General features: G+C 42.3%; 6 protein-coding genes across 9 annotated transcripts; 2 read left to right on the forward strand and 4 right to left on the reverse strand.

The window, feature by feature from the left end:
- Nucleotides 1–865: 865 nt before the first annotated feature.
- On the reverse strand, nt 866–1,313 carry RB195_021813 (uncharacterized protein; the record flags this gene model as incomplete). The annotated part of the gene is made up of 2 exons (XM_064208717.1): nt 866–968; nt 1,102–1,313. 2 exons carry the CDS (start codon nt 1,311–1,313, stop codon nt 866–868), a joined length of 315 nt encoding a protein of 104 aa, XP_064064598.1.
- Nucleotides 1,314–6,403: 5,090 nt separating this feature from the next.
- On the forward strand, nt 6,404–7,609 carry RB195_021814 (uncharacterized protein; the record flags this gene model as incomplete). Of its 2 annotated transcripts, none has more annotated exons than XM_064208719.1 (3): nt 6,404–6,478; nt 6,558–6,725; nt 7,535–7,609. In XM_064208719.1, the coding sequence occupies 3 exons, from the start codon at nt 6,404–6,406 to the stop codon at nt 7,607–7,609; spliced, it is 318 nt and encodes a 105-aa protein (XP_064064599.1). The 2 variants fall into 2 exon arrangements, with proteins under 2 accessions (XP_064064599.1, XP_064064600.1); XM_064208718.1 differs by lacking the exon at nt 7,535–7,609 and adding an exon at nt 6,935–7,018.
- A 555-nt stretch (nt 7,610–8,164) lies between these two features.
- RB195_021815 (uncharacterized protein) lies at nt 8,165–8,554 on the reverse strand (the record flags this gene model as incomplete). The annotated part of the gene is made up of 1 exon (XM_064208720.1): nt 8,165–8,554. One exon carries the CDS (start codon nt 8,552–8,554, stop codon nt 8,165–8,167), a length of 390 nt encoding a protein of 129 aa, XP_064064601.1.
- Nucleotides 8,555–12,191: 3,637 nt separating this feature from the next.
- Nucleotides 12,192–14,376, reverse strand: RB195_021816 (uncharacterized protein; the record flags this gene model as incomplete). 2 transcript variants are annotated; one of them, XM_064208722.1, is made up of 3 exons in its annotated part: nt 12,192–13,595; nt 13,762–14,275; nt 14,345–14,376. In XM_064208722.1, the coding sequence occupies 3 exons, from the start codon at nt 14,374–14,376 to the stop codon at nt 12,192–12,194; spliced, it is 1,950 nt and encodes a 649-aa protein (XP_064064602.1). The 2 variants fall into 2 exon arrangements, with proteins under 2 accessions (XP_064064602.1, XP_064064603.1); XM_064208721.1 differs by lacking the exons at nt 13,762–14,275; nt 14,345–14,376 and having other exon boundaries at nt 12,192–13,613.
- On the reverse strand, nt 13,678–14,142 carry RB195_021817 (uncharacterized protein; the record flags this gene model as incomplete). The annotated part of the gene is made up of 1 exon (XM_064208723.1): nt 13,678–14,142. One exon carries the CDS (start codon nt 14,140–14,142, stop codon nt 13,678–13,680), a length of 465 nt encoding a protein of 154 aa, XP_064064604.1.
- Nucleotides 14,377–14,618: 242 nt separating the features above from the next.
- RB195_021818 (uncharacterized protein) lies at nt 14,619–22,736 on the forward strand (the record flags this gene model as incomplete). 2 transcript variants are annotated; one of them, XM_064208724.1, is made up of 9 exons in its annotated part: nt 14,619–14,729; nt 15,477–15,593; nt 20,524–20,691; nt 21,028–21,132; nt 21,643–21,770; nt 21,827–21,914; nt 22,071–22,154; nt 22,218–22,300; nt 22,688–22,736. In XM_064208724.1, 9 exons carry the CDS (start codon nt 14,619–14,621, stop codon nt 22,734–22,736), a joined length of 933 nt encoding a protein of 310 aa, XP_064064605.1. The 2 variants fall into 2 exon arrangements, with proteins under 2 accessions (XP_064064605.1, XP_064064606.1); XM_064208725.1 differs by lacking the exon at nt 21,028–21,132.
- Nucleotides 22,737–24,288: the final 1,552 nt, after the last annotated feature.

Genomic DNA, 24,288 nt, shown 5'->3' on the forward strand with positions numbered 1-24,288 from the left:
GGCATTCGCGGAAAAAGTCTGAGAGAGTCTTTTTACCGTTGTCCTTCGACCGCGACGAATTACGACACGGAGTTACAGTAAACGTGCGCCAGTTCTGTTGCAGCGCATTAGTGACACCGGGAAATTTTCTTCGTCAAAGTAAAACAGAGGGAAACTATCTTAATCTGACAGATCACCTTTGACATTTGCTGGCGCCTAACACTGCATGAAGAACGTCGTAAATGTCCATCGTGGCTTTCGTTACATCACTTCCTTTCCAAAACGCATTGACATGGAAACAGAATATGCAACTGTTTTGGTTTCGAGTAGAACATTTTAGGTACACTGCAAAAATGAAATTATGTTGCAAAACGAAAATAACGAACACTCCTAACACTTGCAGAAATAAGTGGTTAAAGAGTTTATCGTTGATCATTCATTGTGGGTTCCCAAGAAGAATTCGACATCTGTTCAGGTTATGGTGGTTAATTAATTAATTAAGTTAATTATTACACACACATATAATTTGCTCCATTTATCGAACTAATAAAAAGAAAGATGAGATAGTGCAAAACGTTTCAATGACATGTGGGAGGTTGGGGGGGGGGGGGGGGGGGGGGGGGAGGGGGTTGCATTGCATGGTGATCAACTATAGTACTATCTTATAATCATTTTTCCTGTAGATCAATCTCTATCCAAATTTTTGTTGTACTTCACCTTGTGAATGACTATATAAATACAAAAGGAAAACGCGTGCAGCATTATAACGCTCTAAAGGTGATGTGATATTACTTAGATACTTAGATGGTCCGTCTTCACTGTACGTGCGGGCCTCAACATCTTTTCCACTCGTTTCATTCCCTCGCCATTGTCATCCAAGATGTTCTCAAGTTTTATAAGTGGCGATGACAAGGTTCTTGAACCCGTATCCAGGTGAGCTCTCAGCTGGTCTATCCCCGTACTCTTGAGGATGGGCTTTATCCAGCGTCCTAGATATAATTTTGGTGAATACTTTGTGCAAGATGCTCAGCAAGCGTATGGGACGGATAGATGGATAAAAACGGTTTGCAAGATTTTCCATTGGTCTCGGATCCTTTCTTTCTGAAGGAAGGATCTGCTAACATTACATGAAGTGGATGTCCACCAACCCGAAGAAAGTCTGTTGATATAAAGTCAGGTCCGGAGATTGTGCCAGGTTTCATGCTCTTGATAGCGACTCGTGTTTCTGAAGGGAGATTCCGTGGTGGAGCTTCACCAGTGAAGAAGATCGAGCTTGACACAGGAGTTGATGAACGGAAAAGGTTCGAGTAGAACCTCTCCGTAATGATTTCCATCTCACGACAAGAAGACGTGCGAGTCCTGTCTTCGCTCAGCAAGGTTGCTAGCGGAATATTATATTCGCGGAGATCCCTGCGGCACTTCTTTAGACTCGTTCTTCATCGTGTTGCTTCCAGAATTTTCTTCTGCCTGTATTTCGAAACATCGTCTTGCAACGCTTTTCTGCAGCTAGTGTTTACTATTAACCACTTAATATGCGATGCATTCGGATCAAGCCTTAAAATTCTTCTTCTTTCCAACAATTCTTTGGTGGTCTTCGAAATTCGATCCAAGTTTGTTGCGCGCGGCTTCGAGGCACGCTCAACACAGGTTCGTAATCCTTTAGTAGTTTCCTCGTAGTCCACTTTTGTGTCCTCCTCGATGTGCCAGTCATCTTGGGACAAGGAGCCCTCGAGTGTTGATGTTTTCCACGCGTCATCTGTCGGCACGCCATTCCCAATATTAAAATTAAATCCGGAGTATAAACCCCGAGTAAAATTCTTCGTTATGGCAAATGTAGCTTAACAGTCGTGTAATTATTTTTCTATCCATGCAGTTAATCTTCTCCATCACCGTCTACGGCACTGCCCAAGTCGATCCTTACATCATGATAGAGCGAAGTTGACTGCAGGCAATGAGATGAATGTCGAATTGGCTTTAGTGCATTCATGCGGAATATCTCCCTCGTAGCTGCCATCGTGTGGTTAGCTTGCAGCCACAATAACAGAGCTAATCCACGAGTTCAATGGGTCGTCCATCCTGAATCCCCGCTGAGGGTCTCGAGGAGACCCACATCTTCTTGAATCCATCAAGGCGTTGTCGCACTCCGTAATCTGCAAACAATTTCGATCAAGACTAAAAACATATTGTAAAATCGTCGGCCTACTCAAAATCTACCAGGAAATGTGCAGACGGTGATAAAACGTCGTTCGCGGGGCGCTGCTCAACTGTTCTTCGCGTGTTATTATCGACGGCAAGGTTAAACAGAAAAGGTTACACCACGGCACCTTGTCTCACTACAGTTTCCACTTCAAACGACACAGCCAGTGTTCGAACCGCAGTAGTTGCTCTTTCTTTCCTGTCCATTATTAGGCGTGCGAATTTTTCTGGAGCTACATCTGCTTGAAGCGGGTTGAGGAGACGGCCTCCGTGAGGAGAAGCGAAATCGGCTTCGAAATGCAGAAAAGCTAACTGTGGAAGCTTTGAATACCGCTCCCACACATAAATCACTCTTCTCGTAATAAACAGCTGTTCAGTCGTCGATCGACCAGAATTCTTCGTCGCGGGTGGTTTCTTTGCGATGTTTGATTACTCCACTCAGGACGATCCGCTTTAAAACCTTGCACATCACATGCAGCAGTGATATTCTGAGGAAATTCCTGAGTTCCATAATGGATAGCTTTTTGTGAAGAGGAACTATGATAGCTTGCCTCCACGGGACAGGTATCAGACCAGATCCCCCGGCTCAGTAGGCGATTCCTCGTTAACCAAGTATGTCGGTCTGTGAATGTGTTCTAGTTCGGGAGTAATGGAGCTTGCCGTTACAGCAACGTGTTGAAGTGATCCCTCCAAATCAGTGCAGTTGCGCCACCAACACTAACACTTTTAGCTGTGTTGAGTTCCAGAGAATATCCTTTCATTTTTTCACTGTTCGATCCTAGTAAAGCATAAACTATCTACGTGTTTTTCTCTTCTTATGCCCTTTCAAAGTTTTTTCCTCTTGATATCCATTGGTTATCGTGATATCCCAGCTAGAGAGGCAACCTCCTTCTCAAAAGCTTCTCCTTGTTGAAATTACCAGTACTGCAAGTGGCACATACAGAATTATATGTGGGTTTTGTCTCCCCAGATGGACAGGCAAAATTCCTCTTTGTTAGAACCAGGAGCGTTTTCTCTACAGCGTCCTGAATGCATTTAGTGGAAGCCAGCGTCATCCTTTCTCTTCTTGGTCACTTATCCTATATTGATCGAGACAGTACCATCAAGCTCAGAAGAACTGGGCGGTGGTCGTAATAGACAACTCTAGATTTTCGGGTATCCGACAGAGGGATGTTCCTTATCAGAACGTATTTGAGCAAAGAGTCGGGATTTCCCACTCGATGCCTTCGATGATTTTTTTAAAATGTGGATGCAGTAGTGAGATTGATTTCACCACAAAGGTTTATTAGACGATTCCTGTTGTCTGATGTTTGCTCCGTGGGACAGAAACTTTTTCCAAGCACACGCGATTGTTCAAGTCCCATCTTTGCATTTGCACCGACAATTACCGTCTGCTGGCCTGGTATCTTGGATATCAACATGTTGAGTTCATCATAAAACGCGTCCTTGTTGTAGCCCTCTGCGGTCTCGGTAGGCTCATGAGCACTTACGATCCAGAACTAGAGTCATCTGCTATCCCGCAATTGTATAAAAGCGCATCTAGACGACGTTGAGCCAAACTCCTTCACCAGGTTGTAAACGTTCCTCAAAGCAGTTGCGCAGCCTCCTACTTTCGTTTCATTAGCATCGCTACAGCCGATGGTTTAGTCTCCAACACTGAAGACGGGCCGGCTTCTGATGCATGTTTCCGTCCTTTCAGCAGACGGTACATGCAGACATCGCAGAAGTCTCGACAGAGTGGCTTGTATGAGTCCACTTGACGGCGACAAAAGTTTAAAAAGTTTAAAGTTTTTGGCATTAATCAATCCGCTTGGGATGCGCCCCCACGTTCACTTCAATTCAGAATCGTTTGAGGTTTACGAACGTGTAACTGACCTATGCAATGAATTGCGGTGGCTAGCTGATGTGTCAAGTCAGTGCTTTTATCCTCCTAAGACAAGTCTAGTACCAATTTATCGACCCCAGAGGGATTAAAGGCTTGGAGAGCACTACGGCGGATTCGAACCTCCGATCGATCGTGCAGGAAGTGGAACCTCTAACCGTTACACCACACACGCCCCGACGGCGACTAGCAGTTCAACAATTAGAGACGGATATTTTTGCCAAAGATTCAATATCTCCCTCAAACATTTGACCTCTCACGGTGTGGGCTCCGGGATGTTACTGGACGAAAGCACCTTTTGCAACGTATGGTAAGATTTTACTATATAACAGCGTGTGTTGTGTAGCTCGTACGCTTCGAAAACGTATACTCATGTGCCCATATATATATATATATATATATATATATATATATATATATATATATATATATATATATAAATGCGTTATTAAATATATTAGTCCGTGTGCCTATGTAAAGAAAATACTCCGTAATGATGCAAAACTACACCGGAGAGGACCGAACTATCTCCACGCATTCAAAGACGAGCACGCTGTCTTTGGGCCATTGTCTGCAGCTATGTGGCTATGTATGTCGATTTTGATAAAGGACAAAGGATAAAGTTTCTGGCGTTAATGAATCCTCTTGGGATGCGCCCCCATGTTCACTTCAATTCAGAATCGTTTGAGGTTTATGAACGTGTAACCCCTCATACAATGATTTGCGGTGGCTAGCCGATGTGCCACGTCAGTGTTTTTATCCTCCTAAGACAAGTCTAGTACCAATTTATCGACCCCAGAGGGATGAAAGGCTTGGTGAGCACTAGGGCGGACTCGAACCTCCGATCGATCGCGCAGGAAGCGGAACCTTTAATCCCTACACTACAACATCCGCCCCTGTTGGTTTTGATAAGACAAGTTAGCTTCTATCTTATGTAAGTGAGAGTTAATGAACTTTTATGTGAATGTATACATCAAATTTGTAAACCATCATGCTATATCATAAAGGGCTTCTTCTTATATATATATATATATATATATATATATATATATATATATATATATATATATATATATATATATATATATATATATATATATATATATATATATATTAAAAACTGCCACGAAACTGTTATCAGCATTAAAAAATAGGATATGGTTTAAGCCGTTTTTCTTTATTACATCATCAGCAATTAGCACCGAATAATGAACTAAGCTAACATGAAATGACGTGAATATCATCATCGTACTGATGAAGATAACGTCTTAGGAAAGATCACGTTGACTGTTGGGTACTATTTAAGTAGCCGTTTGCATGCCTGCTTTAAATATGTAAAGGAAAGAAGTTAATTAAGGAAGTTTAAGTTATGGAAAGAAGCTAACGGAAGCGTGCAAGGAAAAAGATACGGTGTCATAAAGGTGAAACGCAATACTTGCAGTGGCCATTGCTATGAAACGGTTCACAATGTCTCATTTACTCTTTGCCAAATCCCCATTAACTAATTGCGCGATACTACTGCATAATGGCACACCAACTGCACGCAACTGGACCCATCACAACCTAATGTACCACTTTGCGAAGCCGGCGCAGCACTCCTAGGCCGTCGGACTCGTCCTCCTCTCATTTTGGAATTTCGTGACTGACATATATATGAGATATATATGATATATATATATATATATATATATATATATATTATTCGGTGCTAATTGCTGATGATGTGATAAAGAAAAACGGCTTAAACCATACCCTATTTTTTAATGCTGATAACAGTTTTGTGGCAGTTTTTAATAAAATTTTTGAACGAGGTTTAGCAGAGTGTGTAAACTGAATATTACTAAGTCTCTGTCGATTTTGCTTGTACTAGCATTATGAGTAAAATATTGTTGGGGGAGAGGGGAAGGGGAGGGGAGGGGGAGGGGGGTCATATAGTGGCGCCTTTATTTCTGGATGTTCTATCTTACTTTTTCTCTTTGTAACTCTAGCTTACATGTCATAGATCCTCTAAGACTAATACTCAGGTGTGAAGGCCCCGATTAAGTTATTTACTTCAAAAATAAGGGCGCCACTGAGTGGCTCCACCAACCACATTTTACCCGAAGTATGTATTATGTATGTGAATTGAATTATGTGAATTTTTATGCATCATATTTGAGAACCAAGTGCCTTTTTGTCATTCCACTTTGTCTCGTCCCTAGAATTCTTCTCGTATACAATGTAGTAAGGTTCATTGAGTGCATTAACAAACAAATAAATGTACCGATATGCTTGATTACGATTTTGATGAAGTACTACATGGCTGTCGTTGTTTACTTTTTCAAATATTCACATTTACAGAAACATATGGCAATACGTAGTCCGTCAATAACACTTTCTAATGGGGTCGAAATGCCTCAAATGGGTCTAGGAACATGGGTGGTGAGTTGCGTAAACGATGCGATAATTATTTATTTACTTATTTATTAATTCCTTAGTGAGATATAGAAAAAAGTTTAAGACCACACCTGCTGAGATGAAAGCAGCTCTAAAGATAGCTATCGAAACGGGTTATCGGCTACTTGACACAGCTAGTTTGTACAAGAATGAAGGTGCGATTGGTGAGACTATACAGGAGCTGATTAAAAGCGGTGCGATCAAGCGTGAGGATCTTTTTATCATAACCAAGGTAACAGCTAACCTTTCTTCTTTTTGATTGCTATTTGAATCTTTTGAACATCTTTTCATTTTTTTCTTTCTAAGGATTTTTGTACTTAATACTGAATTTGTCTCATTAATTGGTGTAATCGCAAAACTTGAGCAGTGATACGTGAACTTTAGCAAGCGGCTCTATCCAGCCTAATAGGTTTTTGCATGCATTGTTTGCTTCATTATCAGAGACATAAATCAGGTCTCGCTTCACTATCAGCACGAAAGATTCCAAAATCTACTGCACTGATGTTGATGACAAAGAAAGTGTAAGGCTTTCTGGAAGCTGAGAGGAACGACTACAACAAATCAGGGAAGAGTCTGTCTCAACGTTGTATACATGCGTTGATGTTCGAAATACGCAGCTAGGATTCGTTCAGCGTCGAAATTATTGCAAAAGTCAGAAATGCACTCAAATAATAGTCTGATTTCTTTGGAACATGTCATTACCTCCTTGCATTAAATAACAGATGAAAAATCGCAAATTACAGTGTTATCACGTTCTGGGAAAAAACGTTTTTGTCTGAAATCTAAGGCTGCTTTCAACGTTGTGTTTGGTCCTGACCAACGTCCACTTCTTCTCAGCTTCAAGATTAGGTTCCACAGACAGAAGAAAAAACTAAGGTCTTCTTCATTAACCGAAGATTGGCATGGGAGGTAACAAAAGGAAATAATGACTTACTTTGAATTGATCGATGGACTGATATTATCCCCTGACTTGAATGCCCGCATCTTTGCCAAAGGGTGGTGTCTTTGAGTATTGCCCCGGTTAACCTTCTCGATTTTCAGCAAGACCTTGCACAGAATCCATCCATCTGTCACAATTTCACATCCTTTCAAAACTGTAACGAGGCTTTCGCTTGAACTGTCTTTCCATACCTGATCTGTCTTCAGTTCTTCTTTCACAACCTCAGTCCAGAGCTGCCGTCCAGTAGCCTACCAACTTGAATCCAGGAGAATCCTCAGAGCACGTTGAATAAGGCGGTCTGCTTTACATCTTGTAATGTAATCGAAGAAGCGAAGACGATTTTCTGTACCCACTTTTGACGGCGTCACGTGTTGATACTTTACACGTGTCATCCTCCACTACACCAGATCGACTTCCGCATAAAAATCTTCATTGCGGAGTAACTTTTGTAGCAAATAGCCGTTTTAATAGCTTCTTTTCCATGCAGTCGATTTTCGTTGTTACTGTAGATGGTGGTGCCCAAGTCTCCGATCAATAGACCATGCTAACGCGAACACCGTTTAGATAGTCTTAAAGCTTGGTTTCACGAGCGGTCGAAGACGACCACAAAGACTTCGTTAAGAATTTGAATGCAGAAGAAACATTAGCACATCTATGCTATATCTATCTCACATCTACATATCACTCTCACAACTGCCGTCGTTATTCAGCATACAGACCTGGGGAAAAACTCATTTACGAGTTCGATCGGCTACCCGTCTGCCCTGATTCCGGTGGACGGTCTCAAGGGGACCCACATGTTTGCACTTATCAGGGCGTAGACGTAGACAGTAAGCTGAAGCCAGCTTCGATACAAGGTCGACAACATGTTGAAGTTTCGTAATGGTTTCCGCGAATATAACAACATCGTGGGCGTACTCGAGATCAGTCAAGGGGCACCCTGAAGATGCGAAGACAATGTCGGCAGGACACCGATCGACTGTTCTTCGCATGATGTCGTCGATGGCAAAGTTTAACAGGAAGGGTCGTGCCACTGCTTCTTGTCTTACTCCATTTACCACCTCGAATGGTGTTGTATATCCGTCTGTTGTTTGAACTGCAGCAGTTGTTTGTTGATTCATGGTACTCCATCAGCGCGGAGTGCGTTGAGAAGACGGCCTCGATGAGAAGAGTCGAAAGCGGGTTCAAAGTCGAGAAAGGCTAATTGCATTCGAGTACCGCCGCCAGATTTCGATCACTCTCTTAAGGACGAATACCTGGTTAATCTTCTTTCGGCCAGAAAGAAAGCCAGTTTGCTAGTCGTTGTTTCTTCGCGATGTTTGATAAGCCCGTCCAGGATGATTTGCTCCAGGACCTTATACACAACACGCAGCAGTGTAATTCTTCGATAGTTTCTTGGATCCGTGGTAAACTGGGAACATTTCTTCTACACTCTGTGAAGGAGTCTGCATCGCAAGGCTTCTTATTGGTTCGTTCCCTAACATGAACAGATTCTCGTTGGCGGAATTCCTTTCCGCCTTCTATGTCTTTCAAGCCTGCCATTTCAAACTTCGATCGAGGAGGTATTCTTCTGTTTTTGTGAGGTCGTGTTCTAGAACTGAGAAGAACTGGATGGTGGTCAGAGCCGGAAGCAACGTCCCAAACAGCTCCTAGTTTTGCAACATCCGACTGGGAAATGTTCGTTGTTTGAACGTAATCGAGCTGAAGTTTGAGAGTTCTCATCTTTCGCTTGTGTTGTTCTTCAGGCGTCAAAAATGTTGTTCCTTACCACTTTAGCTGATAGCGACAATAATTCCTCTTGAATGTGGGAGCATCCATTTAATTAAGTCCGTTTAATTCAACCGTCCATTTAAGTCGGCCAGACGGTAACCGTCATCTGAGTGTGTTCCACAGGGTAGTTCCTAGCACGTCGAAGTGTTTTTTAAGTCCCTGCTTCGCATTTCCGTCGATTCCCAATATACTGCTTGGGTTTCTTAGACATCAGCGCATTCAGATCATCACAGAAGGTGTCCTTGTTGTCCTGAGCCGTTTCCGTAGATGTAAGAGCAATTACGACCCAGAATTTGCCTCTGTGATCACGGAGTCGTGCAAAGGCGCATCTTGACGATGTAGAGCCAAATTCCTCATGTTCTTGTAGTCGTGTCCCACAGCTATCGCGCAACCTCCTATCTTCTTTTCATTAGCATCGCCGCAGTAGATAATGCAGTCTCCGATGCTGATGACGAGACAGTCTCTGATGCGAGTTCCTTCCAGAGGAAACTGCACACAGAAATATCCCAGAACAATAAGTATCCCAGAACTTTGGACGTGGCGGCCCTTTTGAATTCGCTTGACAATGTACGGCAGTTGGATGTGACGAAACGGATAACTGTCGCCAAATCTCCCTCCAGGGAGTTGACCTTTCAGGTTGTGTGCTTTAACGATGCTATACGACAGCAACTTCCGCAATATATGGGAATCTCGTGCCGTACAGCAGTGCAGGCTGTATAGCTCGTACACTCCCAACGCGTTCACTGAAATGCCTGATTGCGTTTGGTTAAACAACGCCACAGGCAGGTAGCAAGCAAACTTGTGTACGTGGACCCAGGGAAATAATGCAGAAACAAATGCCACGGCGGATGATTCTATTGGGGCATAGACATAGAAGAAGGATCATTACCGACTCTGGCTGCCTCAGTAAATTTAAGGAGGGCGCTACAGAGGCAGCCTTCCTGCCCTAGCCTTAATATAGCATAAAAGGACAAAATACCTGGAAAGCACATCTTCATTTAGACAAGAATCGCAGCAAGATGAGGAAGTGTCTATCAGTGCTCAACACTGCAAACTGAGTCGTTGTCGATGAATCATACCCACTAATCTTAAGGGAGCACATCGCGGCCAGGAAAAAAATAACCGAGCGAGTCGTAGGTTTTAGGCTGCTTGATCTGCACCTCGAAGATAAAGAACGGGAAATCTGGAAGAGATGGTGAGATTAACGCAGTAATGCCAGGATCCGTATCTTCACCAAAGATTTGTGAGATAGCGAAGATCGTCCGTTCAATATGGACAAAAGAACAGCTGACTCGTGGGAACAGTTTATATATTCATATTTTCGTTCATGATAATTCATCCGCTGCGGAATCCAATAACTACCGAGGAATGTCAGTAATGTGAAAGAGTTTTGAGGGGATTATCAAACATCAGCACCAATGGGATAGCGCAAAAATACAAGTAACTACTACATACATTAGACGATGTATGGACGATAAGCTGTTCCAATGGTGGCTTCAAAGGAGTATTTATGGCCAGTTGTCTCAGTTGTTTACAAACCTTTGATCAGTTCTTGGCAGTATTGCGAAGGAAATGTTAATAGACATGGACTCTTTTTCAAATCTCTGAAGGTTCGCTACAGTTCCTCTTCTCACGTTGAATGAACTTTATTATAAGGCAGATCGCATATTTACAGATTTAGCGTTCTGTGATTCAGTCGAGAAAAATAGGTTTTCTAGTTTCGGGCGGTAAGTTTTGAAGGTACAAAGTTCTGGTGTTCAACATGTGAATGATCGGGCATAACAATGCAAAAAGAATGCACAGATGTTAATAAACTCCCTTATAGTACGCGTATGCCATCAAGAGACCGACAAAACGTATTAAGAACAGCATACCTCGAAATTGCCGATGTTGGGATATCAACTCGAAAAGATAGGATAAAGGGTGTAGATCTTGAGTATTAGCCCGATCACATGCAGTTCCATCTGGTTGCCCGGCGTGCAAGACTGCTTTGGAGATCACATATCCTTAATAATGACCTAGTGACGTAACACAATTGCGAGCGTAGGCGTATGCGCGGCGTCGGGCAGTCACTGAGCTGCTAGGACTGTCTCTTCTGGTTGTTAGCAGACTCGGTGCGTACGCCTACACTATGCTTACAGACGTAACAGGTTACTAGGTGTCTCGTAGGAATGCTCGACCGTCAAAGTCGTTTTTTCAAGGGAGTTAGGAAACTTGAGCATGATCGCGCTCGTGTTGGTGATCCACACCCCCTAACTCCCTATTTTCGTGGAAAGATCCCAACTTCGTCTAGTTTGTAATTTCCTTGACTTTAATTTGTTTATTCAAGTAGACTAAAACAGGACAGAGATGACGCAAGTTACTCGCGCTTGATCTACTACGGAAGGTGAAAATGCCCTCAAAAGTGCGTCCTCAACATCGTGAACACCTCACAGCCACTGTTTGAAAAAAAAAAAACCCTCAGGTTGATATCTTTCCACCAATAATTAAAGCAGAATAAACATCTACGTGTATCTAGATGAGAACACGCCACAATTCTATTAATTTCGGGCATTCTGAACACTTAAATGTTTGTAAAAACACCCACAAAATGAAGTTCGCTACGTGATAATTTGTACTCTGCTAAGGCAAACGAATATTTTGCCACTGTATTGGTAACTTGCCAAGAGGCAGCTTTCGTGGAACTTTTCATTTCGTTAGACATTCTCAAACGTCGTGGATACCTGTAAGTCTGAGTGCTCATGATGTCTGAAATCCATGGACTAACGATGGAAGGGTTGTACATACTAGATTACTGTCGGCTATGTTCTGCCTCCTATGTATTATTGGACGGGCGGCAGTCTCAAAGGTTGAGCACTGCCTTTGAGGACAACGTGAACCAGGGCTTGCTTTAAAAGTGTCATATAACTATTTACAACAAATAGTTCGATTCTTGCTAGAACGTGCTGAATACTTACTAAGATACTTAGATACTTAGATGGCCCGTCTTCACTGGACGTGCGGGCCCCAGCATCTCTTCCACTCGTTTCGTTCCTTCGCCATTGTCATCCAAGATGTTCTCAAGCTTCGTGAGCGACGTTGACGAGGTCCTTGAGCCGTATCCAGCTGAGCTCTCAGCTGGTCCATCCGTGCAGCGAACACGTCACCCCATCTCGTTGGCGGTCTCCCTCGGGGACGTTTAGCGTCCCTTGGGATCCACTCTAGCATTCTTTTAGTCCATCTATCGTCGATTCTTCTCATGATGTGACCGGTCCTTCTATGCTTTGCTTTCGATACATATTCCGCTGGGTCGCGAAGACGGGACATTCCTCCTAAGTCGAAGCTACGAAGACCGGCAGGGTGTTGTGTGCGCCGGTTAAACTTTAGGAGACATCTCTCAAGGGCTCTGTGGGTATTAAGTAGCTTCCCAGACGTGGCCGCGGTGTCTGCCCACGTCTCCGCTGCGTAACAGAGCGACGGAAGGACTGTCGAGTCGAACAAATGGGCACGAAGATCTTGGTCCGTCAGTTGGTTCGTAGTCTCCCTGACAGCTGCGAATGCTGCCCATGCTGCTCTCATTCTTCTACTCAGTCTTTCCTTCAAGTCGTTTTCCATGTTAATAGAACGTCCGAGGTATACATGTGACGGAGTTTCCACGATTTGGGAGCCTTCAAGTTGTACTCCTCCGTTCTCGCAGTGGGCGTTCTTCATGAACTGTGTCTTCTTTCCGTTTATCCGTAGTCCTATTCTCCTCCCTCTTTCGTTCATTTCGTTGAGCATTGTTTCTGCTTCGTTGGTACTGCTCGAAAAGAGAACGATGTCGTCCGCAAAACGAAGGTTCGAAAGAAATCTTCCATCAACACGTATGCCCCTTTCTTCCCAGGATAGTGATTTCATTATCCATTGCAATGCAGCCGTGAACAGCTTCGGCGATATAGTATCGCCTCGTCGTACCCCCTTTCCAATGGGTATGGTGAGAAGGCGGTGGAAAAGCTGTATCCTAGTCGTGCATCGTTCGTAGCAATTGGCTAATGTCCTCATATACGACGCGTCCACACCTTGATCGACCAGCGCTGACAGTATTGCATTCGTTTCTACGCTGTCAAAGGCTTTCTCATAGTCAACGAAGGTTAGATCAAGGGACAGGCGGTATTCATGGCAAACCTCTATGACCCTCGACACGGTCCGGATATGGTCCAAACAGCTAAACCCCTGGCGGAATCCAGCTTGTTCTTGAGGCCGGGCTTCATCCAGCGTCCTAAATATGCGTGTGAGGATGATCTTGGTGAATACTTTGTATAACACGCTCAGCAAGCATATCGGACGGTAGTTCCGAAGGTCCTCTCGGTCACCTTTCTTATGGATAAGAACGGTTCGCGAGGTCTTCCACTGGTCTGGGATCCTTTCTTTCTGCTGAAAATAGGATGTCATGTACGCTGCTAAGATTACATGAAGCGGATGGCCACCAGCCCGAAGAAAGTCTGCTGATATAAAATCAGAAGAATTTGTCTGCTGATATAAAATCAGAAGAATAAAATTTCATGAAAGAGAGTTCCCATAAAATAGGTGAGCGGCGGACAACAGCCCTGCCATTTTCATTCCGGTCCCCTAGTCCAAATCTTCCAATCCTGTATTCCTCTTCTGTAGCCTTTCCTAGTTTTGCGTTGAAGTCTCCGACAACGAATTTGTAATAGGACTTCTCGTTGCGGACTACTTCCTCCAGCTCCTCGTAAAACGCTTCCAATTCGGAATCATCAGCTGCTGATGTTGGTGAATAGCAGTTGATGATACTGATGGATTTTTCGCGCAGAAGGCGGAGGCGAAGAATGGCCAGACGAGGTGACAGGATCTCGTGAGAATCGACGAGATGGGCGACAGATGGGTGCACAACGAAACCAACACCGCCTACATTTCGCGACGGAACCTTATCTCCACGAATGACGAGTGTACCGTCATTCATCTGTCGTACGTCGCTCCTTCTGCACTTAGTCTCCTGCAGAGCAATTACGTGAAATTTAATACCCTCTGCAGCTCCGAGAAGGGCATGCAGGTCGGCGTCTGTGGAAACTGTTCTCGCGTTGTAAGTACACAGTCTGAGACAGTCTCAATGGCGAGTCGTGCGTGTGTCGCCTTGGTCCAGAATCAATGACGTCCTGAGCAACCTGAGATTTGATCGCCTCTCACCGGTCGCCATACCGTCCGACGTCTGAGACGGCAGGGCCAAGTGTGCAGGGTACTGAGGCAGTGAATATGCTGGAGTGGCAAAGAGACTTTTCCCCAAACTAAGAAGCCATGCCACGGCGAGCTTGGCTTGCACCACAGGCCGTCGCCCAACCTATATGGATCAGGGAACCATCTTGCGACATTTTGCCAAGACGGTGGTGAATCTTAGCAGTGGTATACTCTTAGCTAGGCTTCCGACTCCGAGAAGTCGGAATGTCGGATGTGTCGAACTCCTTCTCAGCTTGGGAGACCCTGCCGGAGGACGAATCTCCTCTGCCCATCGCAGTTCGACGCCCAGTGTTACCTCCACGCCACTATGAGGCGGTAAACCGTTGTAGAGGAACTTGCTGAATAGTATAAACAAAATAGTTGTTGACACCGTTAACAGAGAAATCACAGAATAAGAGCGCAACCTCTAATAAGCGACTACAATAAGCGTAGAGTTGATATGTGTTTTTAGCTCACAGTTCTAGTTCCTCTTTTTCTGTTGTGTATTATGACACTAGCTAGCTGGAATTCTGTCATAATATGCTCCTTTTCAAACTGGTCCCTACAATTGGTCCTTATTCTCTCCTAGTGGTGGAAAGCCGTTCAAGGATAGCAAAGTTGGAGAGCCCTTCCGCTTGAGTTCCCCACCCGTTCGTCCAGGATCCCTGACGGATTTCTCCGTCCGAGAATAAGTTGGTCGCCCAAACCCTGGTATCCGTTTATTTGCCTAGCGTTCTGGGTCAGGGAAAAGGATCTCGGGTGAGGATTTCTCACCTTCTGTAGCAGGAGAATGACCTGCCAAATCACTTATGCTTTGAAGGGCCAACCTTGTTGTATAAAATTTAGCCGAAATTCTAGTGAGCTCTGTCCATCTTGTTTTTGTTTTATGGCACACCTCTTGGTGTTTTCAATAAATAAATAAATAAATAAATAACACAAGCCTACAAGCTAGCTGTACTTTGAAAAAGAACTAATTTTTTTTTCTCATCCTTTGCATAGAATAACGCAAAAGTGTATAACAATGTCTTTTTGTTTCAGGTATCTTCTCACACGTTTCTTATTTTGAGTTAGTAAGAATTACAGCTTTGGGTGACGCATCTTCATCCAGATGATACCGAGGCTGCATTACGGAAATCTCTTAGTCTCCTCAGAGTTGATTATGTAGACCTCTATCTCGCCCACATGCCGACATGCTTTAACGTAAGTCATTTGTTTCATTTCCAGATTGAGCTTACTGAGAGGAGAAACAAAATATGTGGGAAGTATTCCATATTCGGATCAAAACATACATGGACAGTTGCGTACCGGTTCGGATCGTGTAACGATCCTCTATACCGCCACCTATCTCTGCAATTCGCCATGCTCCCACCTCGATTCCTACCACTGTCTCCATCGCACCGCTTCGAGCGCAATCGCTAGCCGTTTTGACTCAACTATAAGTGTATTTATGAGAAGTTCAGGACATTTGTCGTCAAAGGTAATGTGCTTGTCTGACGTTTTGAGACTAAACGGTGGCGAGTGTAGTTACCATCTCCTCTTGGGTCATACTCTAGCTTCAATCTCGAAGGAGCAGTGGACATAGGTGACCGGACCCCGATCGCCACTGGTGGATCTAAAGGACGTTGCGTTAAGGAATCTCATTGTATAGGCCAACGTGCATTCCAAAACTCAACGAAATGCATTCAAACATGTTGGCGCATAATAAGCGCATTGATACAACAAATACTTTATCGTTTCGGGCTTTAGTTACTGTTCCGTTCTGAGAGATAGTATTGGGTTGAGGATTGAGTGGTGGTCGTTCTCTTCAAGTTTGTTAATGGAGACAAGAAGTATTCTCAAATTCTTACATATCGCTCAACAGAAAAACACTACAATTTTTAATACAAGAACATTGCATTTCGACCTTCTAGTGTTGCAGATTTTTGTTTTTTTTTTCAGATCATTAATATGCTGCGTGAAGTGGACCAAATGAAGCATTTTCGTCTCCTCTAATTTTTACATTTAGCCTAGGTGTCGAAACCGCTGAAGCTGCTTACAAGATTTGTGTTTTGTTGAAAGTTGTTTTGCATCAAAGTTTGCATAGCATGGTGGAAATATTAAATTTTTTAACTTTTATTTATATGTGGACTTTTAAGCTTAGAGGAAGACTACACATTATTCCTCAACCCAAGAGAAGAAGATAAACGCTTTTAACGAAATTGTTTCTAAGCGTCTGAATGACTGAACCATCATCAGAGTCAAGAGTGATGCTGATAGATGATGAGAAAAATGACGTCCAGATTCTTTGCACCTCCTCATTTTTGTGGCACCAATTTCATCACTGGTAGTAAGAAAACCTTTCCTTTTCCTTCCAATAAGACTTCCACATCGAGACCCACATTGTGCAATGGTGTCAGAAAGGAGAGAGGGCCTCTAAGTTCACTATGGCAATTATGGTCACCTACGGCTACTCGCAATTCCAAAAGTTTTGACTTTGGCCTTTTTGAAAGAGCCGCTTTCGCTTTTGTGCCAAAGTTCTGTGCGGGATCAAACCATCGCCTCCTTCCAAATAAAAAAAAACGCTCTCTCTGGAACCTGGATAACTGCAGCATTATGGAGAAAGATGCAGAGGATCATTCACAACTTCTTGACGGATCTCTTCCACTCTCAGCCACGTTACACTTTCCTCCTAAAAGGTGCTCCCTTCTGAAGGTCGACATTTCATCATCTCAATGAAGAACCGCACTTCACCCGGTTCCGACATTACTCTGAACATATAAATAAACTCATCAGATCTCATCACCACATTTGCAATGCTCTTCATTCGTTACCTTTCAAGATAAGATGTCGTCGGCCACGTCGCTAGGCTGACGCACTGAATTTGCAAAAAAAAAAAGCCAAAATGGTATCACGAATGGAAAATCGCAACGCATGCACTAGGATGCAACTGAATGGATTATTGCAACTACTATGCCCATGAAAAGTTTTTTTTTTCGACGTTTCATACGCTTTTTGTGCATTTCCCGTGATTTCTATTTCGTAGAGCCGACAGATGATTAAACCCATCTTGTTCACTTTTTGGCGCTGCCGCACCACTTTGGCGCGGTTACATCTCTCGTCTTACTATGTGATACCCTTCCGCCTGTTTCATTTTTTTCGGCTCTTGGAAACACGCTTCTCTCCTGGTCTTTCTTATTTCTGCCGCTGCCGTTCTAATGTAAGGGGCGGACGTACAGCTGTTTTCTGGCAGCGAGATACGCCCGTTCACGTTGCTTCCAACTTGAAGCTTGGGAAACTGGCCAACTTTGGGAAACGGTTTGGGAAACTCTTCCCCATGAACCCTATCTTTAGACCTCGCCCTATTAGACTAACAGTTCTTGGCTAACAGCTAGTCTTTTTCCTGGCTCTTACGCATTTCTTGTGGAGAAAAAAATTGTCCAATACTTTCATTGACCTCAAATCTGTTGTTATGTTGTTGTTTGAGTCTCAACTCCGCACTTCTGGTGCCCCAGGCAAGGGAATTGTACCCCTTCCACCCTTCCCCCAGAAAGAAGGAACACTGTGATAGACACTCATGCTTAATACAGAGACGTATGTTCGTCGATGTATAATTGAGAAACTATGGAATTGTGAAGGTTATGTGTGCAAAAGGTGTTTAGGTTATGTGTATGTGAGAAGAAATGAGAACCGTACTCCATGCTTTTTTGCTGTTCGCTTCGCTCGCTTTCACAAATTACAATTGCCTTTTTTTTTATCAACGCTTTCTTCAGTTTTTTTTTACCCGAAAATTCAAGCATAGATGAAAGATTTAACGATTTTTCCCTAAGCGCATCAGTTCTACATTTGAAGAACAATCAAACTTGATTTTACAACTATGTTTCTGTCAAATCTCAGTAATTTGGAAGCATCATTCGAAGTATGAGCCTCCTCCGTTTCCAACTAATAGCAATGAATGATGTGCTAGCATGAAATGACGTAAATATCACTATCGTAGTGATGAAAATAACGTTCTACGTCAGATCGCGTAAACTGTTGGTTATTATGTATTGTGTTTAAGCAGCCGCTCGCACGTGTGTTTCCTCCTTTTGAAAAAAGCACGTTAGCAGCGTTAGTGAGACATGCTGAGAATTAGATGTGTAAAGGAACCATAGAAACCCATTCTAGTGCGTGGGGCTTTCGCGCACCAATCCGACGCAGTGGAAGCCGTCTCTCTCCTCTCTGTAGCTTTCTGGCCCCGCACTCCATCCCGACTCCATGAGACCCGTCGCACCCCATTTTAAAGCTATAGGACCCGTCTCACCTAATTTTACCGCGTTAGGGCTCTACCTTACCAAACCGACGCCATGGTATCCGTCTCCCTCTTTTTTTAGGATTTCTTGACTGAGACACACATACACAGACGCACACACGTGACAGAATAAGCCCGTAATCACACAGCATGATAGTTTGCAAATTTGGGAGTATACGTTCACACAAAAGTTTATTTAGCTTCACTAACATATGAGAGAAACTAATTTGCCTTATCAAAGCCAACATAAATCTGTGTATAGCTTCGCACAATGGTTAAAAGGTAGAGTGCTCGCCCAATGGGCAATGGTTCGGCACCTCAGCGGTGACGAGTTTTGCATCATTATGAAGTATTTTCGTGACACACAAACAAAAACACACACAGACACAGACGCACACATACACACACGTACACACACATGTACATGTACACACACATACACACACGGACTAAGCGTGTTATTATATAGCATGATACATGTATATGTATATGTACATACATATATATATATTTATATAGATACATATATATACCAGGTTGAGCTCAATTCAAATTCTCAGAGTTCCACGGGCTGCTCCAAACACATTTTCTAGCGGGCCTGAGGGTCGGTTTTCATGTCTTAGTCACAATAAGTTCTTTTCTGCTTCATCTCAAAAGTCCTCATCTCAAGACGGAAATCACCGTCAAGCTCAAGTAATTATTATTGATTTTGACTTAAATATATATACGCATAAGATTTTCTTAAAAGAGGTGTAGTAAGAACGCTTTTTCTTAGAAACATACAGATGGGTCACTTGAATAGTGCTTGAATCGTACATCAAGTTTCACTTTCAATTTTCTCAAAATTTCGTAAAATTTTGATTTTCTTTGCGCTGCGCCAGGAAACCTCGCCTCTTTTGAATAACTGCACCATCATTTATTATTGATACAAGTGATTGTGAACCAGAATACTAGTTGGAGTTGCTCGCGGCTCAAATCCACTTGGGTTCTTAAGAACCTATTACTTTTAACAACTTGTCACAATAATTCAGAACAGTGATAGCATAAATTATTGACATTTCGCTACTAAGTTCGCGAACGGCTGTCGAGCGGCTGTGGTTCAAATCTGGTGATTTAGAAAGAAAAATCTTGTCAACAAAGTTTTTCTCTGAAATAAAATCGTTTTTTTTAGAATAGATACAGTGGGTTCAGCGGGTACAGTGGGATCATGTAATTAACCTTATTAACAAGGTTGAAGCTGATTTTGACACATAGAATTTCTCACAAAATCCAGCTGACTCAATTTTCAATGTTACTTCATTCATTCCAAAATGGTACAGTAATAACGCAATGTAAACGAAGAAACCCTACTAACGAAACAATGATACTGGAAGGAATGTCCAGTGGAATACTGTCAGCCTCGGATTTTTGCTTTGGAGTGCGAATATGGTGGGCGAAATTTCGAAGTCAAAATCAAACACGTTTGTTAAGTTTTGTCGCTAATAATGTGTTGTTTTGTTCGGATGCGAAGCTTTTCTAGAGCAGAGTGTTTTGCATCTATGTTTCCTTTTTGGGGACGATGTAGATGTTCTGGAGCGATGCCTAAAAAGCTAAAATTCTTGAAAATTTCTGAAGAAAATGAAATTGATTGAAATTGAAATTGAAAACGATTTCAAAACAACTGAAAGTTTCACACCCCAAGCCAGTTATTTTCTTGTTTTGTTTAGCCTTTGGAACAGCATTGCGTGAGACGAAGTTAGACAATTAGCACTTGGTAAGCGATTCATCTGTGTATGTGAGTAATTTGAATAACCAGTAATCTATGGTGATTCAATAAACCTTCTATTTCAGCTCTTCACATTTTTTTAAATGAAGATTTTCCAGCACGAGATGACGGAACAAAATCATTCGGTAACGGTGGTTGATGTGTGGAGGGGCTTAGAAGGAGTGTATAGGAAAGGCTTGACCAGATCCATTGGCGTTTCTAACTTCAACAAGAAGCAAATAAAACGAATAATGAAAAGTGCTTCTGTGCCCATCCATAATCTGCAGGTACGTCTTTTATGAAAAACCTCCAGAACCCTTATGTTTGTTTGTTGTTGTTTCTCTAATTCAATTTAACTGATCCATTGATGTCATTATTGAATACACTCCTATCAAAAATCTCGAAACCCTTTTGCCGTCCCGTTGTGGTTCCTACGGAGCTGCAAGTCTGCATGGCAGTACCCTTGCTTACCTCCTTTATTGCGCTGGAAGGCAGTAAGCACTGAGCTAAAGATTCACTAGATTTCTGCAAACAGCGACTAGATGAGATGCGCAACGCCTTGTACGCAATGGTGTACGGAAAAAATGGTGCTTATCAATTTCTAGTGACTTGACGCCGTTCAGAACACTGAGAAGTTTCGAGGCCTGGCAGGGAGAGAGGAGGAGCGTGATGGGATATGCATAGCATCAATGACCTGGAATCATTCTCAGGCTTCTGATAAAGATGAGGTTCTCGAAAGGTTAGGGCACAGATAAAGTTTCAAGACGTTTGCTGTATGTGAAAGTTAGAAGATCAAGTGTGCGCTTTCAGCGCCACCCAGAATCATAGAGAAAGCATATGCTCACACTACAGGTAAGAACGATATCCAACCGATGTGTCAATCTAGTGTTTTTATACATAAAACATTGTTACGAATTCATAGGCACTAAGATTATTCGCCTTCTTGTATTGTTGAGTCATTGACCCTGCATGCGCGTAGAAAGTCTCTTCTCGTTGTGCTACACCCGCTCGAACTGCGCGTGCTGTTGGAAACTGCTGCAAATAGATCTTTTCCAGCATTACCTAATAATATGTAATGAAAAATAAGTGACCGAGAGAATCGTATTGCTTCAGTTTAGAATATATAGATTAAAAACCTCTAAATTCATTGTTGTACAGCTGGGGGACTTATTTTGGTTAGTAAAACTGGTCGCTTTTGTTTTCAAGCACTTCATACGGATGCTCCTTGAATATTTCAGATTGAGTTGCACCTCTATTTTCCTCAACATGGATTGCAGAAGACCTGTGAAAAATACAATATCTCACTAACTTCCTACGCATCATTAGGATCTCCTGGACGAATCAGTCTATTTCTGGCTACCAACAAGTACGTTTTTATTAAAATATACTCAATTTTTGCAATTCTCATCCAGAAGGATTCAGAAGAATGGTAAGAGCTAAATCTAAGAGTTCTCTTGAGGATCAAAATGTGAAGAAATTGGCCGAGAAATACCAGAAAACTCCAGCTCAGGTATGTGAGGCGAGCAGGCAATAACAGCATGACAAGATGGTAATTCTTGAAAAGATCCTCCTTTTCACTTGAAGCACTCTGCATGAGTTGCGTTGCTGTGCACCTGTTGATTTGCGAATAACTCTCATTGATATCACAGAAGTTTTAAATCTTAAGATCCTCCTTCGCTACATTATGGACAGAAACATTGCAGTCATCCCGAGATCCTTGGAACCTTCCCGGATTGTCGAGAACTTTCAGGTTAATTTTTTTTGTGCAAGTCTTGCTTGGAGCAGAATTTTTGTTGTAAAAAATTCTCTGAAGGTTCTTGACTTCAAACTGGAAGCAGCTGACTTTAAGCTACTTGACTCGACACGGCACCGTCAAAGGCTTTTCTTCCAAGATTTGTGGGTTTTCTCAGTGGTAGCCCAAGGCAAACTCATCCTTCAATTCTCTGCTGTCAACCAACTATTTCGAAATTTTTATTGATAGGACCTATAGATGCTTCCTATAATTATAGGTGTAAAAAAGCATATACGAGGGTATTCTGAGGAATCAGTGTTCTTCTTTCCGTGCCCTCGTATATGTTTTTTTACACCTTTTTTCAAAGCCCCTTAAATTCTTTACACCCCCTTAAATTCTTAAGTGCTCGTCACGTTCCTCTATATCCTCTCACGTTTACCGTTATGAAAGGTTAGATATTATTCACATACGTTTTCGTTTTTACTGCGACATCAGAATTTTAACTATTGCGTACAAATTTAAATTCATTCACTGGACAAAACCGTTTTCAGCATGAAAGGACATCCAGAAGATCCATGGCCGTCAGAAAGGAAACACTAATCACTTTTCACTTCCACTGCATGACGATAAAATACTGGTTCGTATGTATGTATCAACCCCTTCTCTTACATAAATATTCTTCACAGTTATCGCCTTGTAAGATATTGTTTTTGTTGAATGTGCACGATATTGTTTTCGTTGACTAAACGATTATCCGAGTAATATTTATGTACGAATAAACAATTCTGTAATTGTTTTTCGACAACTCATAAGCGATAAGATAGATGATGGTCACAATTTTATTGCTTTCTGACGGAATCCAAAATAAGACTGTCTCTAGAATATTACTGCAAGCAGTGCTTGTAACCTTTTGTGCAGTTTGTGAGCATTCTATTAAATTGGTATCACCATAATGATAGGTATTAAATTAGATTTTATTGCGTTAATAAAAAGTGCTCTTTGCTGCCTTGTTTCCATTTGTGCGGTAGGAATAAGTGTTTTCAGTTAGTGGCATTGTGTGTGATCCTTTACATTCGACTGCTCGTTAATCTCCCATTTATTCCATCATTTAGCAAGTAGCAACAATGCATAGAACATAGGATTCTATCTGAAAAAAGGGAATTTTAATTATTAGCAGTGAAGCCAGTTAGGAATGTTTTGCGTGATTCTTAGCACTTGTGATTCCTCTTAGGATGTTGTTCGATTAGGATTAGAACGTGCAGCACCTGTTAAACGACTTTGGTTACCTTGCTGAATACGTTTTTTTTTGCAAATAAATGCGAAAGAGTGTCTGTCGATCCAACGTGTCCACACCGTGTCTCTATAGTTCTTTCGGACGAATTTGTTGCTTGCTTTTTTCTGGCCTTTTCATATTGTTGGTATGGAAACCTCCTCATTTCTCATTTCTCATTTCTCATTTCACGATGACAAAGATTGTTTTTCCTTCATTACGTAGAAATTGGCGTACACATATGAATAGTATATTGCCGCAAGCTATTTATTTTAGTATGTTTTCTTAATAATATCTTAATCTTAAGAACTTAATTATAATCTCGTGCGTACGCATTTGTTGTCCTACAGTGATGTCCTCATCCATTTTTACTTGGTTTTTCCTTGGATATTACGGTGTTTATGCAAGAAGTAGGACAAAGGGTACATTAACACCCGACTATTTCATGTTTGCCGAACCGAATAAGGAAATTTTCCATCTACAACTACTATTGATTAACTGCAAACTTCAACAAGACACCGTATCAATAGTTGCATCAAATTCTGTTGTACGCGTAAATGTTGTTAGAACAGTAGTAGTAGGCCCATGTATTTGAAATACTCCAGAAAAGTTTTCTGAAGAATATTCCTCAAAAATGTACTCCGTTAAAAGGCGAGAAAAGGTTTCAGATGCTAAAATTTTCAATAGCTTCGAACTATTTGGTATTCCCAGCGTTTTCGGACTTTCGCGCTACGTGTGAAGAAGATTTTCTCTTTAACTGCAGACGTTCTTTTTTTATGTGGGAAAGCACATTTGACTTTCGAATATGGAGTTAGTTTGGAATGCATTGGGAATTAAACATCTCCGATGATGGGTGGTCAATTCGGGGAAAAAACTGCTTTG

Source organism: Necator americanus, chromosome X (assembly GCF_031761385.1).
Source record: "Necator americanus strain Aroian chromosome X, whole genome shotgun sequence".
Taxonomy (NCBI): domain Eukaryota; kingdom Metazoa; phylum Nematoda; class Chromadorea; order Rhabditida; family Ancylostomatidae; genus Necator; species Necator americanus.